This window comes from Dermacentor silvarum, chromosome 6, assembly GCF_013339745.2.
Source record: "Dermacentor silvarum isolate Dsil-2018 chromosome 6, BIME_Dsil_1.4, whole genome shotgun sequence".
NCBI classification, from domain to species: domain Eukaryota; kingdom Metazoa; phylum Arthropoda; class Arachnida; order Ixodida; family Ixodidae; genus Dermacentor; species Dermacentor silvarum.
Genome location: NC_051159.1, coordinates 176233249 through 176249137, shown reverse-complemented (window position 1 = coordinate 176249137; position 15889 = coordinate 176233249). Strand labels below are relative to the sequence as shown.

Genomic DNA, 15889 nt, shown 5'->3' with positions numbered 1-15889 from the left:
TATCCCATATCATTATAACGAGGTTCAAATGTATTTACATATGGAAGAGTATACGAGGTCATTCTTACAGGAAGGGGTGGGATAGTATTGAGGAATACTTGAGTGCCAAACAGCTGTCACTTGCTCTGTGCCCCGCAATAAAAAGAGAGCGAGAGATTTAGAACTTGGTTGTGGCAGCTTTTTTCCCCATAACCTGCAGGTATAAAACAAGAAAAAAAAATGTTTTTGCAGACTATATACATTGCCCGGAAGATTTAAAAATGATCTAGTATTGGTGAACTGTGCTTGTCTTTTGCATGTATGTCTTATTTTATGTTTGTAGCTGTTATATTTCACTGTACTACATGTAAAAAAAAATGCAGCATGTCGGCACGGCACCAAAGCAGGCATCCTGGAGGCATTTGAAGGCCATCAAGGTCCCGTGACAGCAGTGCACTCACATGGCTGCCAGAGCCAAGTGGACCTGTCGCACCTCTTTCTCACATCTTCCTTCGACTGGACTGTCAAGCTCTGGAGCCTGAAGGTCTGTTACCCTGCACCATCCCCTGTGTGGTTTTATACATTTGAATAGCATCAAACAAAGAAAATGTAAACTATTGTTGGTCATGTTTATTTTATCCGGCGCTCTCCTTGTGTGACAAAAACTAAAACACAGCTTCTGGTACTATCTTGCCTATAGCAAAACAGATTTTTGTTCATGGTTACCAAATTGCACCAAAAATAATGGCAGATCTGCTGTGTGATTTGGCTCCAGTTTTTTATAGAGACAAACACAGGAGTCCTAGGTTGATTTACATCAACATCAGATTATTAGTTTATTACTTAAGGTGAAAAATTAACTCTGTTATCCACTTCATATCCTGATTCAGATGAAAGTTCGAGTTTTTTATCGGTGTACTTCGAAGCATTGTTCATATTCAAACACAACCTACCCCATGAATTTATTAATAAATTTTGAGAAGTTTTGCTTACACGCAGCAGCTCAGAAATGCAGAAGTATGTGCATTATGTAAATGAATATAGTTTGTGTATGAATAGCTTGTATATTGCTGGAAGTTCAATAGAGTAAATTCGTATGTGCAAAACTGCTGGCAACTTCCTCTTCTGCAATCAGTTGCATGGTCTTTGCATATTAACTTTGCATTCCTTTGGAGTTTCATTGCAATTCTAGATTAGGTGGGAAGTGTAATATTGTAATGATGTGGTGAAGGTATCATTCTGTCGGGTGTTGAATGAGACTGACATGCAGACTTCGAAAGGCTGCATGCAGAGTGTACACATGACAGCTCTGCAGATGGTGCACAGGCAGTTATATTGCAGCATTGTGGATTTTTCATTGTGCTTAATTGCAGGAGTCCAAACCCATCTACTCATTTGAAGACAATGGGGACTATGTGTACGATGTCAGATGGTCCCCAGTGCACCCAGCACTGTTCGCATGCGTTGATGGCACGGGGCGGCTCGACTTGTGGAATCTCAACAACGACACGGAGGTGAGTATGCAGGATCAACTGGTTCTTCGGTGAGGTAGAACTGCTCTGAAGGAATAAGACTGGAACACCTTATGATGTACAGTTGAACCTCATTAAGTTGCACCTCACATGGAAGTGCCTTTGTTAAAAGGACATTAAAGGTAAATATTAAGTCTAGCTAAAGTGATGCTCGATTAATGCTCGAGAATGCCTAAGGCATCGTTGTTATTGTGAACAAAGTTTTAGTATATGAGAAATTGAGGTAAAAATGCAGGGCACGATTTGCGACTCAATTGGGAAATTCATGTACTAGCCCGATGACGCAAGCACTCCTCATTATAATTCTATCACTAATACTCTCGTAATAAAAATATTATGGTATTGCATTATAAGATGGAAGAAAATGGTACTTTTCCAGTTTTATTTGATGTTTAGAAAAAAGAACTCATTGATGTTACCATTGACGACGTGGGCGGTCGAAAGGTTCTGTTTTGCTCGACTATGCGCTGCCCACACTTTCGCGTTTTAGTAGTAGTTTCATTATCGCGTAGTGCTGCACTGGTTTTGCTGGCTCGCAGAACTCGCGCAAACTGCAAGTAGCTGAGAATTCCACGTCCATGTGATGTCACGGGATGCCCGAACGGTCCACGCCACATGACCAAATGCAGCTGCAGCGGCGAATGCGAATCCAGCGTTCTGTCTCCAACAGTTTCTCCATGGCCGTGCGTTTGCATTTCACGCAAAAAACCGTAGCACCGTCTGCTGGGTGCAGTTTTACTCCCCAACAGCAGCAAAGGGCAGTGATGGTGTAGCAAGGTCACCACTTGCCTGCTCAAGGGCGGTCGATTAGAATTGCGCTAAGGGTATGCACATCCTTCAGATGCGATTTTCTCCTATTAAAAGAAGTCTTTTCTTGGCACGAAACAAATGCTCACTCACAGTCCAGGTTCACTTAATATTTGCCTTTAGTGTCCCTTTGAATCTGATGTTCATTATAAGCATGTACAGTAGACTTCTGTTAATTCGACTCCTGTTAGGTAATTCGATAACGACCGAAAGTCCCAGCCGGCGGCCATGCATTTCTTCTGTTATTTCAATCCTAAAATTGGCCTTAGGGGACAGTGAATGCATTTAACACACGTGATCTCCTGTTCAAAGTGCATATTTATGGCCTGCCCTATAAAAATCTTCAAGCAATAATGGTAGCTCACAATGTCTGATTATGGCTTTTACCCAATTCTAATGCACGTCTTTTTTAACCAAAAGAATTAAGCCAAAAACTGCGTTGACGGTGTTCATATGCTTTGCCGCATAACACTGGTGTACTGCGGTGAAGCTGACTTTAAATATCGCCAGCTCGTCCTCTGTCGAGAAAATGGGGGTAAGCGAAGCTTGTCGTGTGTGAACCTGACCTACTACTTTCCTGTAGTTACGAGGTGTGCACCACCGTTGTCGGGTTCCTGGAGGGCAAGACAATGTTGTCGCAAGCGTTCCGCTTCGTTGCCCTAAACTCGGGGTCGGCGGCTCTTCGCTGTCGTTTGGCCTCAACATCGCGCTCCTGCAACTCGGGAGTCCGCGGCTCTTCGCTGACATTTCGCCTGGGCTTCGGAAGCCCTCACGCTAGAATCGGCACGTCGACGACGAGCCCTTTCCCGAGCGAGTTGGTGGCGTCGTTGCTCAAACACAGCCTGCTCCTTGGCAGGCTGCGTTCCTTTTCTGCATCTTGTTTAATTTGACCTACCGGATACTTCAATCAATTTCATCGGACCCGTCAGGGTTGAATTAACACAAGTCGACTGTATTTCTTGCATGCTAATATTGGCGAGAAACATTTAAAGGGGCCCTGAACCACTTTTTATCGAAGTGGAGAAAGGCATTTGAAGTTAAAATAGTCTGTTTCAGAAATACTTTGCCGCAAAAGTACTTCAATGCATTCAGCAGAAGCAGAGTTATTGGCAATCAAACATGCCCTTCGCGGTGCTTCCGCTCCTTCTTCAATGCCTTGCACTGCGAAGGCTGCGGTGTAACGGGGCATGCTCACAACGCTCCACCTACTAAATGTCACCGTGGCATGCACTTCAAACTTGATTTTGGATTTTAACATAGACACCGTTTCCGATTTTGGCACCGACAACGCGCAAAACGTAAGCCAAACGCGGTTGTCCTTGGCAAGCTGTAGTGCGCTCAGCCAGTGGACCCGTCGTGGCACCCCGCAACTGCTGCAGTATCTACGCTACGTAGCAGACCGCAGCTACATGCAACTGCAGCGTTTGCTTTGTGCACGACAGGACTAGAGTGCGCGCTCGTGCTCATATGCTCCTGTCTCGCTGTGCTACGTGGTGCAGAACGCTTTGTCCTGCACCAGCTTGACTGATAGATAGTAGCCACATTCAACTTGCGCATTTTTGAAGCGTTATCAATCAGTCTTCCAAGGCGTCGAACCAGGAGCGGCCAGGAATGAGTGCGCGCTAGCAAACATGCATGTGGTCTGACCTTAAGTTTTGCGATGTTCGAGGCTAGTTGAGCATTCAAAACTAGTCGAAATTCGCAATACTCAACGGCTACGACACTGATAAGCAGGGTGGCAAAAGTTTAATTGCTGTGCGGGCCGCTGCAGCCAAGCATGAGCAGACGATAGTCGGCTTCTTCTGGAAGTACATAATTATCGAAATTCGAAAGCACATTTTTGCTTACTTCAGCCTGTTTATTAAATATCTTCAATAAATATACACGGTAACAGTACGAAGAAGCGCACTGATCCAATCACCCTTCTTGATTGACATCAGCTACTGGCCAATTGCAGCCGCGTATGGGAATCCGCTATATAAAGAAATAAAGCGTTCAAAAAAGAGTGAGGAGCAGGCTTCTGTTGGAAAGAGAGCATCGAGAGAAAGGTGACTTCACGCTCCATTTGCAAGCTCCACGCACCGTGCACAACTGCAAAACTTGGCTGAGATGTTCACAGCAGCTATTCACGGACTACCGTAAAATACCGTGAAAGCACCCAGTTTTGCAAAAGCGCCCAGTATTAACATTTCCAAAACTTTAAAATTCTGAAAATTATATGTTAAGCACCAGCATCAGCCGAAATATTCACCCCACTGCAGTCGCTACGAGACCGCTAGGGTGATGATGGGCATGTTCACTTCCTTGCAGTGGAAAGCGAAAGACCGATGGGGTGAAGGTAATGCAGAGTGACAATGAACAGTCCTTGAAAGAAAACCTAGTGGTCGCAGGGGTTTTCTGAGACACATCTTGATAAAGCATCATTTGTTTGGGCCGAATTCATGTCATGGGCCGAGTTCATGAGGAAGGGAGAAAAGACTCTTAAAGAGAACCTCCAGAAGCCTTTGCACCAAGACGTGCTGAACTTTGTGTCGACGGCTTGTGCTGCTGTTTCTGAAGAGATGGTCACGCGATCCTTTAAGGGGTGTGGGATCAGTGTCGCGTTGGACGGCAACAAGGACAGGCACTTGCCTAACTGATTTGCAGGCACCGGAGAGCCCGCGGTCTGTTCAAGTCGCGCGAGTATCACCGACGAATGCATTGACCTCCTATTCTGCACCGACTCAGAAGAGTCGTTCACTGGGTTCAATGACGACGAGTAGCCTAGCCGCTAGTGTACCCCATCATTTACCATTTAAAAATAAACATGCTTTCTTTGATTCTGTAGCCACCATAGTCCTGCCTCGAAGTTTTTCGTTGGCCGCCATCTTGGTTTTTACTGCAGTGAAAGTGGGGTGGGCACTCCCACTGTATTTTACGGTATGCTTTTTTTTTTTTTTTCACCAAGCCCCGAGGGGTGTTTCAGGACCCCTCGTCTTACTTTGTAATACCCAATAATTCATTACATCCATGTTCATTATTTGAAGGTTTTGAATGTATTTTCAATTGAGGTTCTCATGGCTTGGCAGAGGCGCTTTTGCGGAAAAGGGGAAAACTTCAGCAGCAGCAGTTCTTACAAGCAGTTTGACTCATTCCACATGCTGCCCATAGCCAATTGAAGCTGAAACAAGTACTCACTATGTGCCAGAGCAGTGAAGGTTATACTGTAGACTTTCGTTGATACGATCCCATTTCATACGATTTCCTGGCACCAACATTTGCGATCGAGAACACAAGAAATTAACCAGTACAGTTACGCTTCGTTTAAAGCAAAGCTTTTCTTTGCGAACCTCTCCTGGTTTTCGTAACCTTGGGTGCTGCGTGGCTGTTCTCTTGCCAAATAGGCCAACCAATCACTGTGGAGGATGTGCGTGATGACACCGCCGCTGGGTTTCTTGCACGACCAGCAGAAGGCGCTTGCCTTCGTGCATCTGCGACGGCAATCGTGTGGGGGAAAGTAAAAAACAAAAAACAGGAAAACGCCAGGACGCCCCGCGATCTAGTGCACGTGTGTTTCTTTTACATAACATTGCATTAATCTCTCTACAATGCCTGAATAAAGCCTTTCATGTCACTGTGTGCAGACATTCAATAAACACACTCATATTTTGGCTCTTTATGCACTCACACAAAACTTCGCTGTATGTAGATTCCAACTCGTTGGGTCTGCTGCTTTCTTTACCGGTTGATGTGTTCGTGGAAAATGTGATCTTTCAACACCAACATTCAGTACATCGCCAAGCTGCAATAGTATGATACGTTTTCTGTCCGCTAGATGTAAACATGAAAAAGGCATTAGATGCGCACAATCGAAAACAGTAGCTGCCCGCCACAGGAGCTTCCCTGGAGTACTTGCCCGCTCATGTCACGTGAAAACACCGGTGCACACTGTTTCCTATTCCGATACCAACAGATCTCCTTGTGGGTCGTCACCCTCCACAATCACAGCTATCGCTTCCAACCCTGCTGCAATAAGCATCTACACCTACCTGTTTCACAGCATTTTATGCGTACTACTGCATGCTTTTAATAGGCTATAACCCAAATGCATTGCCGTTCCCTGCTGCAGGTGGGGCGAAGTAATTCTCATGTTCCATTTCACTCTAGTGGCACCGTATTTCACCGTCAACCACCAGCTCGATATCATTTCAGTTTATAACATTATTCAGTGGGAAAACTACAGTGCGCGTCTCGGGCTGCTCGGGCCCCACCAGCTCGACGCATGTCGGCGTCTCGTGGCGCAATGATTCGTGCCGAGGGGGGCGAATAAAAACTTCCTGCCAAAATATTCCGCTCAAAGAAGCTGCTAACCCAGGCCGAATTAGAGGAGTGTAAACGTAAGCTTGTCGAAGCAGCCAACTTGACAACGCGCATCTCGGGCCGCCCGGGCCTCATGAGCTCGGCGCACGCCAGCACTTTGTGTTGCAACTATTCGTGCTACGCTTCGTGTTACGTAGATGCCAACTACAGTTGGGTCTTCCAATTTTTTTTGTGACTTCGGATCGTGTGTTTTTCCAGTTAGTATGTTTCTTTCCAAAATGTATGAACGAGGTTCTACTACTATATACCATTGTTACCATGGCAGCAGACGCTGTGATAGATTTTGTTTTCCGGGCAGTGATGTACCAATTGATAATGGAAGTGGTTTTTGAAGTGAATGCTACAGTTTGTGCTTATAAATGGATTGAACAGCCAGGACCTATGGAGCAAGTGTCAGTGTGATTAACACCCACACTGCAGAATTTAAAAAATGGCAAACAAAAACAGTATAGTTACACTAAGGGCACTTTAACGTGGCTCAGAAATAGTGGCGGCGGCACTTCATGTGTGCGAATGCCAAAACCATTTGTGCACAAGGCTGGTAGCATTTGCAAGCTTTGGGTCCTCTACTATTCTTGTTCTTGTCCAACAGCTCCCCACAGTGAGTGAAGTGGTGGATGGAAGCCCTGCGCTGAACAGGGTCATCTGGACACCTTCAGGACACCAGGTGGCAGTGGGTGACGATGCTGGGAAAGTGTGGGTCTACGACGTTGGGGAGGTGAGCTTCCCGCACAAGTTTTTCCATTGCTTCATGTTTCATCAGCTTGTCATCACTGCCTGCACCTTTTTTAGTCTTTGCTTGTGTTAAAGATGTATTACATGCAGTAGAATGTCGTTAATACAACCATTGTTAATTTGATAATTTGAACTTGACTTATGCTCTCGGCAAGTGTGTGCATTATTTAATGGCATCAAACTCATTGATTATTAGTTATTCGGCTGCACACTGGTTCATTTGAACAACCTCCGGAGCGTACCGATTGCAGAGTACTGCAGATGTCTGAAGGGAAAATGCAATACTATTTTTTGTGTGAAACATTTCGCTGGTCACAGGCGGCGTGCATTTTCATGCGCCAACCGCAGCCCCAGCTTCTTCAGCACAGGGTTGAAGAGAAGCACCATCAGCCGATACAAATTTTCTGAAATCGAATTCAAGCATGTAGGCACGAAATTTTATGCATAATAAGATGTACTAGAATCCTGCTTGTTATTGACTTGTCAAATCATGACAAAACGCCAACTCATCAGTGTCGCCGGTGGCCAACGTGATCGCTGCGAGCAGGCATCCTCGAGCGATTGCTTGTGCACGATTTCGCTTCTGGGCATCGGACACGTCAGAGGCTGTTTAAATTGTTGCGTTGTGGAAAGTAAGGTGCCCACTGCACATCCTGTGCAGAGTCACGCAAAATCTCGCAAAAGTGATCGTATTCTCTAATGGAACTATATATTTTCAAGATAGCAACGCATAAATGGGCTGACTACGCCGGGCGCACGCTGGCCGCTGCCATCCTGGTAGTACGTTTACGTTAATCCTGCAGCCAGCTGTCCTGGCGTTCGATTTTGCAAGCTTCGGGCAGCTTCGGGTTGTCTTGGGATCCCAGCCCATGTAACTTCCCTTCAGGACTGGAACTAGCTGGCTGCCGTCTGGCTGCCAGAATTCCGAAAATTGAAGAGGCCCATTGTAACTTTAAGTGTGGCCAATGCGTCCTTTACTGGATGCCCGCCGAGTCGCTCGCTTTCCCATTGGGGCGGCGGTTCCCTTAGTTTAGCATAAATTCCGTGAGGTGGCGCTCAGTTGCCTTTTCAACTTCCGGCGGCGGTGGCAGCGGTGGCCGAAGACTTCCGCCGGCGCTTTGGTAGCGCCTGCCGACTCCGAGACGGCAACACGTGATCTAGGTTGCAGAAGTGCGCCACAAGCGGCACTCGTTGCCTTTTTGCGGAGAAGAGAAAAGGGAGAGGGCACGGAACCGGGTTTACCAGACCACGCGGCAGGCATCTAGTAAAGGAGGCATTGGTGTGGCACAAGGTGCACATATAGGATGTAAATTACAGGGAAGACACACTAGGGGGCATTACGAGCTGTAATGTTTGATGTTTGCTCAGCATTTCTGCAGGCAGCACATAAACGCCCATATAATGCGCTCACGCTGGAGACAAATATCACAGTTATTGACAACTTCGAGAGTGGTTGCTTCACTAAAACAGCAATTTAACTAAATTACTTTTTATTTTTGTAAAGATGTTTTGTGCTGCTAGGTCTAATCAGCGACAGTGTGCAAGTAGAAATTTTGTAAAAAAAAGAAGCTTTCTAATCAGATGCGCCACACCTATTATATGCTGTTGACAATAAAGTATCTGCCCCTTTGAAAAGAGCATCTTGTGTACCCTTAAGCTCAATCTCTTGGTAAATGGAACTCCTGATAAACGAAACTTATTTCCTTAGCCCCTTGAGTTTTCGTTTAAGAGGAACCTTTATCTCGGGCCCAACTCTGATGCTGCCTATTCAAATACATGTAAAACGCAGAAACAGTTCTCTGGGATAACCATTGGGCTGATTTTAATTAAATTTGTTGCATTTGAGAGATAAAGTTAAATTCTAGTGACTGTTGGAATCAGAATTTCAATTTAGGGCTCAAATTCCTTAAAAGGAATTTTCAAAAATTGGTAAATTTGGGAAAAACAGAAGCATGAAGTTTACAAATTCGTAGCTGTGTGCCAAGAACAGATAATGCTGTTCTGTAAACTGCATCCATTAGAGCATCCAATGAATACAAATTTGATATGGTATGATCTTACGTGAATTTGTTGCATTGTTTAGAAGGGTGTTGCAGAAGTTCTACTCGTATATTATTCGTTTATTTGAGAGCCGTGTATAATATACCAACCTTGTCCCACTTTAGATGTAATATAAGGTGCAGTTTACAGAATTGTGATATGCTTTTTTCATTGCTGAGTTAGAGATATAATAGTTTTGTTTTCTTAAAATGTGTTATTTTTGCAAATTAATATTTTATTAAATAGGCGACCTAAATAAAAAATTGCGACCAACAGTCGCTAGATTCTAACTTTTTCTAAACTGATTCAAAAACTTGGAGATAATAATCTTCATAACATTATAGTTTCTTGGATAGCAGCTCATCTTTCCGATCGCGTGCAGTTTGTCTCAATTGAAGGTAACAACTCCAGCTGTCTTCCCGTAACATCCGGTGTATCCAGCGCTTCCGTTTGGGTTGGTAATTTGCAGGGAATCATGTCTGCATATGGAAAAAAACTGTCACGGTGTTGTCAAGGCCTTGACACTCTGTGAGGTTTTGGGCGCGAATGTGGCGGCCGCATTCTGAAACAACAAATGCGCAACAAATGAAGCAACAAATGCGGCAGCCGCATTTTAGAAGAAGGCGAAAATGCTCGAGGCCCGTTTACTTAGATTTAGGTGCACGTTAAAGTGCCCAGGTGGTCGAAATTTCCGGTATACATTTCCGCCGCTTCCCTTCAGGTGCCGGTTAGGCCTCGTTCGCGTAGGAACTTGGTCTCGAAGCTGGCGGAAGCGGCAAAATCTTGCAAAAATCCGCCCGCCTAGGTGGCAAAACAGGCAGAATAAGGCTACGGTCACACTTGGGAAGCGGCAAGCGGGTGGAGAGGCCAAAGCGGCCGGAAAGGCCAAAGCGGCCGGAAAATCTTTTCCGCGCATGTCCAAGTTCACATTTGTTTTGCTACCACCCGCGGCCGCCGCTGCCGCTTTCGTCCACATCCATCTAGTCTGCGTACGTTTGTCGGCGTGGTGGCGCTCATTATCGCATTATTTGGAGCGGTATGTTCATTCACTGACCCACCCGTCATCAAAAGTGATCATCTTGCGCAATTTCGCGTGTCATCTGCGACCTTCGGTAAATTCCTCGTTGGCGTTCTGCAATTCTCCTCACACGGGCGCGGTAGCGCTGTGTCACAGGTTGCTGCCTAGGCGTGATTATATTTCTTTAATAGCTTTTATTTACAAGTTGTAATAACATTTCATCATTTCGTATTATTTTCGGCGCCTCCAGGACACGAAAGTGGCAACGGGAACACCAAAGCTAAAACCCGGGCTGGCCCTTTGTGTTGAGGCTCGCCGAAGCCTGCGCGTCCTATACGTGAGACCTACGCTCCCAATCTATCGTCGCGACGAGAAAAGCACCCCGCGATTTCTGCAACATACCGTGCACGTGCGAGGAGAATTATGGAGCGCCAACGAGGAATCTGTCTAACTATTGTCTGTCATGGAAGTGGAAGAAGAAATGGCTTTTATACTTCTACCTACTTGTTTTCTAGAAATGGACAATGAATAAACGGAAGACAAGAAAACCTCGGAAACGGCGGTGGTGGGTTCGCCTGGCTTTGCAAAAGCGCGAGAAGTTGGGTCACGCGACTCCGTTGGCTTCGTTGCCGCGCCTCCGGTCGCGCGAAGTTGAATACTATCGCGAGTATTGCTGACAGTACGTTTTAGTACTTCTCTTGTCGTAGAGCAAGGGGTGGTTCTTGATCGCGTCGATCAGCATTGCAGCCTCCACTTTTGGTGCCATGTTCAATGTTACGACCGGAAGCTTACATGCTAGTGTAGCTTCCGGTCGAGCAGAACGACTTTCCGCCACGTTTCCGCTTCGCCATGGCGAAAAAATCGGTCCGAGACCAATTGGGCTCGCCGCCTGTTATAGTCTGCAGCGCAAAACGTCTCTCGTTTGCGATTGCGCCCCTACGGAAGGCTGGCAGTTACTGTTGTGTTGCTGAATCTCAAACCAGCAATTACGAAAGGCTGGTAGTTGCTGTTGTGTTGTGGAATCCTAAACCAGCAATGTACACACCAAAGGGTTGATGCCAGCAGTGAAATTCCACCGACTCGCAACAGAATGCACGAAACAGACAGCCGACAAGCTACATGTGCGCAGTACAGCGTAAGTAAACTCTTGTTGCAGGCGCTGACAGTTCTCGTCGGAGTTCACGCGTCCTGAGAAATTGATTATGTGCACTATGCACTGAACAAGACCGGAGTTCATTCCTGCATCACTAGTACACCAATCAGTCGAGATTCTGTGAGGTACAAGGCCGCTTCCTGTTTGCACGGGCCTAAGTGAAGCAGAAATGACTCGCACGCACTACTTAAAATGCGTACACATGCCATAACTATGCAGTGCGGTGAAATATTCTGTACAATTCTGAATCTGTTGACGTAAATGCAAATGACGGCTGCACGCTAGCACACAGCGGAAGACACAGCGGCCCATGCACTTGCCGCAGGAAATGCAAGGCGACGAAAGCTTCGTAAAAAAAGCATTACTCGTTTTTGCGCGTATTTCAGTTTTCTAGCGCAAAGACGCAGCGAACAAGCTATTGCTATGGGAGTAGGTATATAGCCTGCATGGTCACACGTGCATTTTCACGTGTATAGCCGTCCTTGACTTGTGAAACTCACTTCGCCCCGACGAGGACGACGCCATCTACGCTTAACGGAGATTAACAATTAATGATGTCTTCTCCGATCGGGCGGGTCGTCTCAATGATGCGTTTTCGAAGACTGGTCCATTCAGTGGCGCGATGAGAGACGGTTGCTCCAAACGCCCACTGTACCTGTCGTACTTACTGTATTTTACTGAGCTTACATTACTTTTTACTTAATTTCTTCACAAGCACACACTAGAGCACTGCACGGGCCGATTTTTTTCAGCCCGGGCCCGGCCCGGGCCCGTTATTACGTTGGGTGGCCCGCCCGAGCCCGATCAAAACTTTTATGGCGAGACCCGGGCCCGGCCCGGGCCCGGAAATAATCTACGTTACCCGCCCGGCCCGGCCCGCCACCCCTTTACCTTAGGCCCGAGGCCGGCCCGAGGCCGGCCCGAGCCCGACTCTAAACCGGCCCGAACCCGGCCCGAGACCGAAAAATAATGTTTTTCAGAGTTGAGTCGCCCGAGAATAACTCACTGCACGTTACATGCACACGACCAGAAAGCCCGAGCCCGGCCCGGGCCCGGGTCAAAAAGCACACGCCGTGCCCGAGCCCAGCCCGAGCCCGTGAAAAAACAGTTCTGCCCGGCCCGGCCCGGCCCGGCCCACGGGCCCGGGCTTTCGGGTAAGCCCGAGCCCGTGCAGTGCTCTAGCACACACACACGCGAGGGGGGAGGGGGGTCCCATGTCTTTGATATACATACATAGAGGGTGCTTAACTACCGATATTTATTATCGATCACGTCACGTAGAGGAAAGCAGACGCTTCGGGGGGGGGGGGGGGGGTTCATCGGGCCGATGAACCCCCCCCCCCGAAAAAAATTTCTGGCTACGCCCCTGTATCCCAGGGTAGCGTCCTGGGGTGATTGCTGTTTCTACTCTACATAAATGACATTGTCACCATTGTTACACCAGGTACACAAATTAGATTGTTTGTGGACGACTGCATCTTATTTTGGGAAATATCTTCAGTATATGACCAGACCAAACTTCATTTAAGCTTATGCAATATACAAGAATGGTGTGATAGGTCGAGCATGCCTTTGAACAAAGACAAAACAGTCTGCCTTCATTTTACTCGCAAGAAAAGCCCGTTAAAATTTTGACTACACACTGGCTGCTTCACCGCTAAAACCTTTCCTGGAATTTACATATTAGCAATAGTTGTTGTTCTACCTTCCATAAACTTTGCTTCCTAAAGCACAAACTGAGAAATTCACCTGCCAGCATTAAATTAAGTTATTTTACTTTCATCAGACCTAAACTAGAGCATGCTTGCATTACATGGGATCCATACACTAAACGTAACATCAAAATCATGGAGAGAATTCAGAGAAAGGCTGTTCGTTCTATTTATTCTAAGTATAAGCACACCGATTCTCCCACGCAGCTAATGATGGCAAATGACATTCCCCTCCACGAGACATGGAGGCAGGTGCTTCGCCTGAACTTTCCTAAAGCAACTAATTAATCGCGAGTTATCCTTAGACCTCACGGTATACATGACCCCTTTGTTCACAAGGCGTACACATCATGATCACACACGCATTAACCCCTCATCTCACCAGGACAAATACATAAAAATTTTCTTTGTGTAAAAAAATCAGTGTCTAGGTGGAACTCCCGACCCACAATGTATTAAAACCTACCTAATGAAGTGCATTGCTCATATGTTCTGTTATGTATATTTATTTGTATTTATTGTATTGTATTTATATTTCTATATTTGCGTATTTTTGTACTGCTCGCCTTGTATTTTACTTTTTAAATTTAATTATTTGCATTGTACGCTTGAGTGCCCTTCCTGCAAAGACCAATTTGTGGTCCACAGTATGTTATAAATAAAATAAAAAATAAATGTAATAAACCTCATCAAATTTGGAGCAGGGGTTGCCGAGAAAAAAAGAATTCTCCTTTCCCATGTATTTAGATAGAAGTCCCCGAGCCAAAGCTTCCTCTTAACAAGAGTCCAGCGTACTCCAAACGTGGTGTTTGTAGGGCGATCAGTCATGATCTGTGTGCCTTGTACATGCAGCAACTGGCCGTGCCAAAGAGTGACGAGTGGTCCAGGTTTGTACAGTCCCTTCAGGAGCTGAAGAACAACCAGGCTGACCAGGAGCTCGACAGCTTCAACTTGGCGCCTACAACAGTGACTTTGTCGTCGTCTTCGCCGCTTTCCTCTTACGCCTGATTGATGTTCTCCTTGTGCGAGAACACCTGGAGGTGCCATTTTGCAGCGAACCACCAACCACACTGCTGTGCAGCTAATTTATGCTATCGCATGCAACGCTGTTATTTAAGAAGTCTGTGGACATTGGGGGGCGAAAGGAACACAGATTTTTGTTACCATTCTTCTTCTTTGTTGCTCGTGCAGCTGAAAGAATGTGGGAAGAGGTGAAGGTTCTGCTCACGTGACAGAACCTGCGTGTGTACACATGTACAGAGTAGGCAACATTTCTATAGAGAGAGAGTAAATTAAAACTCAACACGCAGCAACTTTGGTTGCAGTCCCAGTTTTTATCCCTTTCCTTGTGTTGCACAACCCCTTTCATGTGCGTAAGTATGGGTGGCGCTGTCGCTTGTTCCGGTGGCCTGTATTAAAGGGGGAATTGTGTAGCATTTATAAATAAAGCTATGATGATGTGCAATTTTGTTGCTGGACAAGTGGTCTTCTGACTTGCATTGTGCAAGTTATCCACCTGTACTATTCACTGACAAGCCTAAACTCGGCACCCCTCGTCGGCTGCCCTCTAATGGAGGCTAGCACGGAAGTAGTCGCTGCTCTGCTTAGTGTTTCCTGAACCATAACTTATCTATCAGGCAGATTCAGCATCTACATTGAAGGCCGCACAATTTCATTTTTATGCAAATTAAGTAATTTCTATGTCTAACTTTTTGCATAGGGATGCTGCTTGTAGTCAGTGCAGCAGCCACAGGGTTGCCGTGCTTTCATGTGCTCATTCAGATGCATCATACCTGCACACAGGGATGAGCATGGCACATTCTCATGCACCAATAAAAGCGCACTCCTTAGTCTGTTGGACAGTTGTGTAATTATGACTCAAATTTTCATTAAACTTTTTTTGCAAGGACGCTTATTCACGACATACTGTTGAAGGGGATTTTATAGGAATAAAATTATTTGCACTATTAACCCTTTGCGGTCCGTTGTCGGGAGCCACCCGCCATTCCGGTCCACTGTCGGGAGCTGCCTGCCAAGGTGTTTTAAACTGAGTTCTTTTTCTCGAAAAGATGTGGTGGCATCTTTTAGACAGTCACGCAAGTGTACACAACTTGTATTTTACCATGTTTCCTAGAGTTGTCAGCACTATACAAAGCAAACAAAAGGCAAAAAAGCATTATCAGCTTGCGCTGTTTTTCCTGCGCTGGAGCATGGTGGCATTCTCCACAAGCATATCTTATGGGAATGATTTTCTTGGTTTTATTGAAAGCGACAATTTTAGCGAAGAGGAAAATTGGTATGTTCCTCCATCCAATGAAGAAACCTCACTGGATGAGTGCACTGATGACAGTGATCAGGAAGACGACATGGGTATTGTAGACAGAGCTGACCACTATTGTGCGAGCTATGTGTTTTCATGAAAATCTGAAATGGTGGTGAAAGTTTTTTTTTTTTTTCTTTTCTGGCTTGTTGAAGTTTCTGCTTATGCAAATGCAGCTGAAGAAACAGGGACTCAAGGCACAGCGACACTTGACATGCCAATGGAACCTGAGCG

The 15889-nt window shown here is 46.0% G+C and overlaps 1 protein-coding gene across 19 annotated transcripts in view; it reads left to right on the top strand.

The window, feature by feature from the left end:
- The window catches only part of LOC119456438 (cytoplasmic dynein 1 intermediate chain 2), a 68487-nt gene extending 53687 nt beyond the window's left edge, over positions 1 to 14800 (top strand). For all 19 annotated transcript variants that reach the window (XM_037718225.2, XM_037718226.2, XM_049669861.1 and 16 more), the window contains 4 exons: positions 363 to 523; positions 1353 to 1493; positions 7270 to 7395; positions 14188 to 14800. In XM_037718225.2, coding sequence (XP_037574153.1) covers positions 363 to 523; positions 1353 to 1493; positions 7270 to 7395; positions 14188 to 14343 — 584 coding nt within the window. In that variant the 3' untranslated portion in view covers positions 14344 to 14800. The remainder of the gene's footprint in view (positions 1 to 362; positions 524 to 1352; positions 1494 to 7269; positions 7396 to 14187) is intronic.
- The last annotated feature ends 1089 nt before the right edge of the window (positions 14801 to 15889 follow it).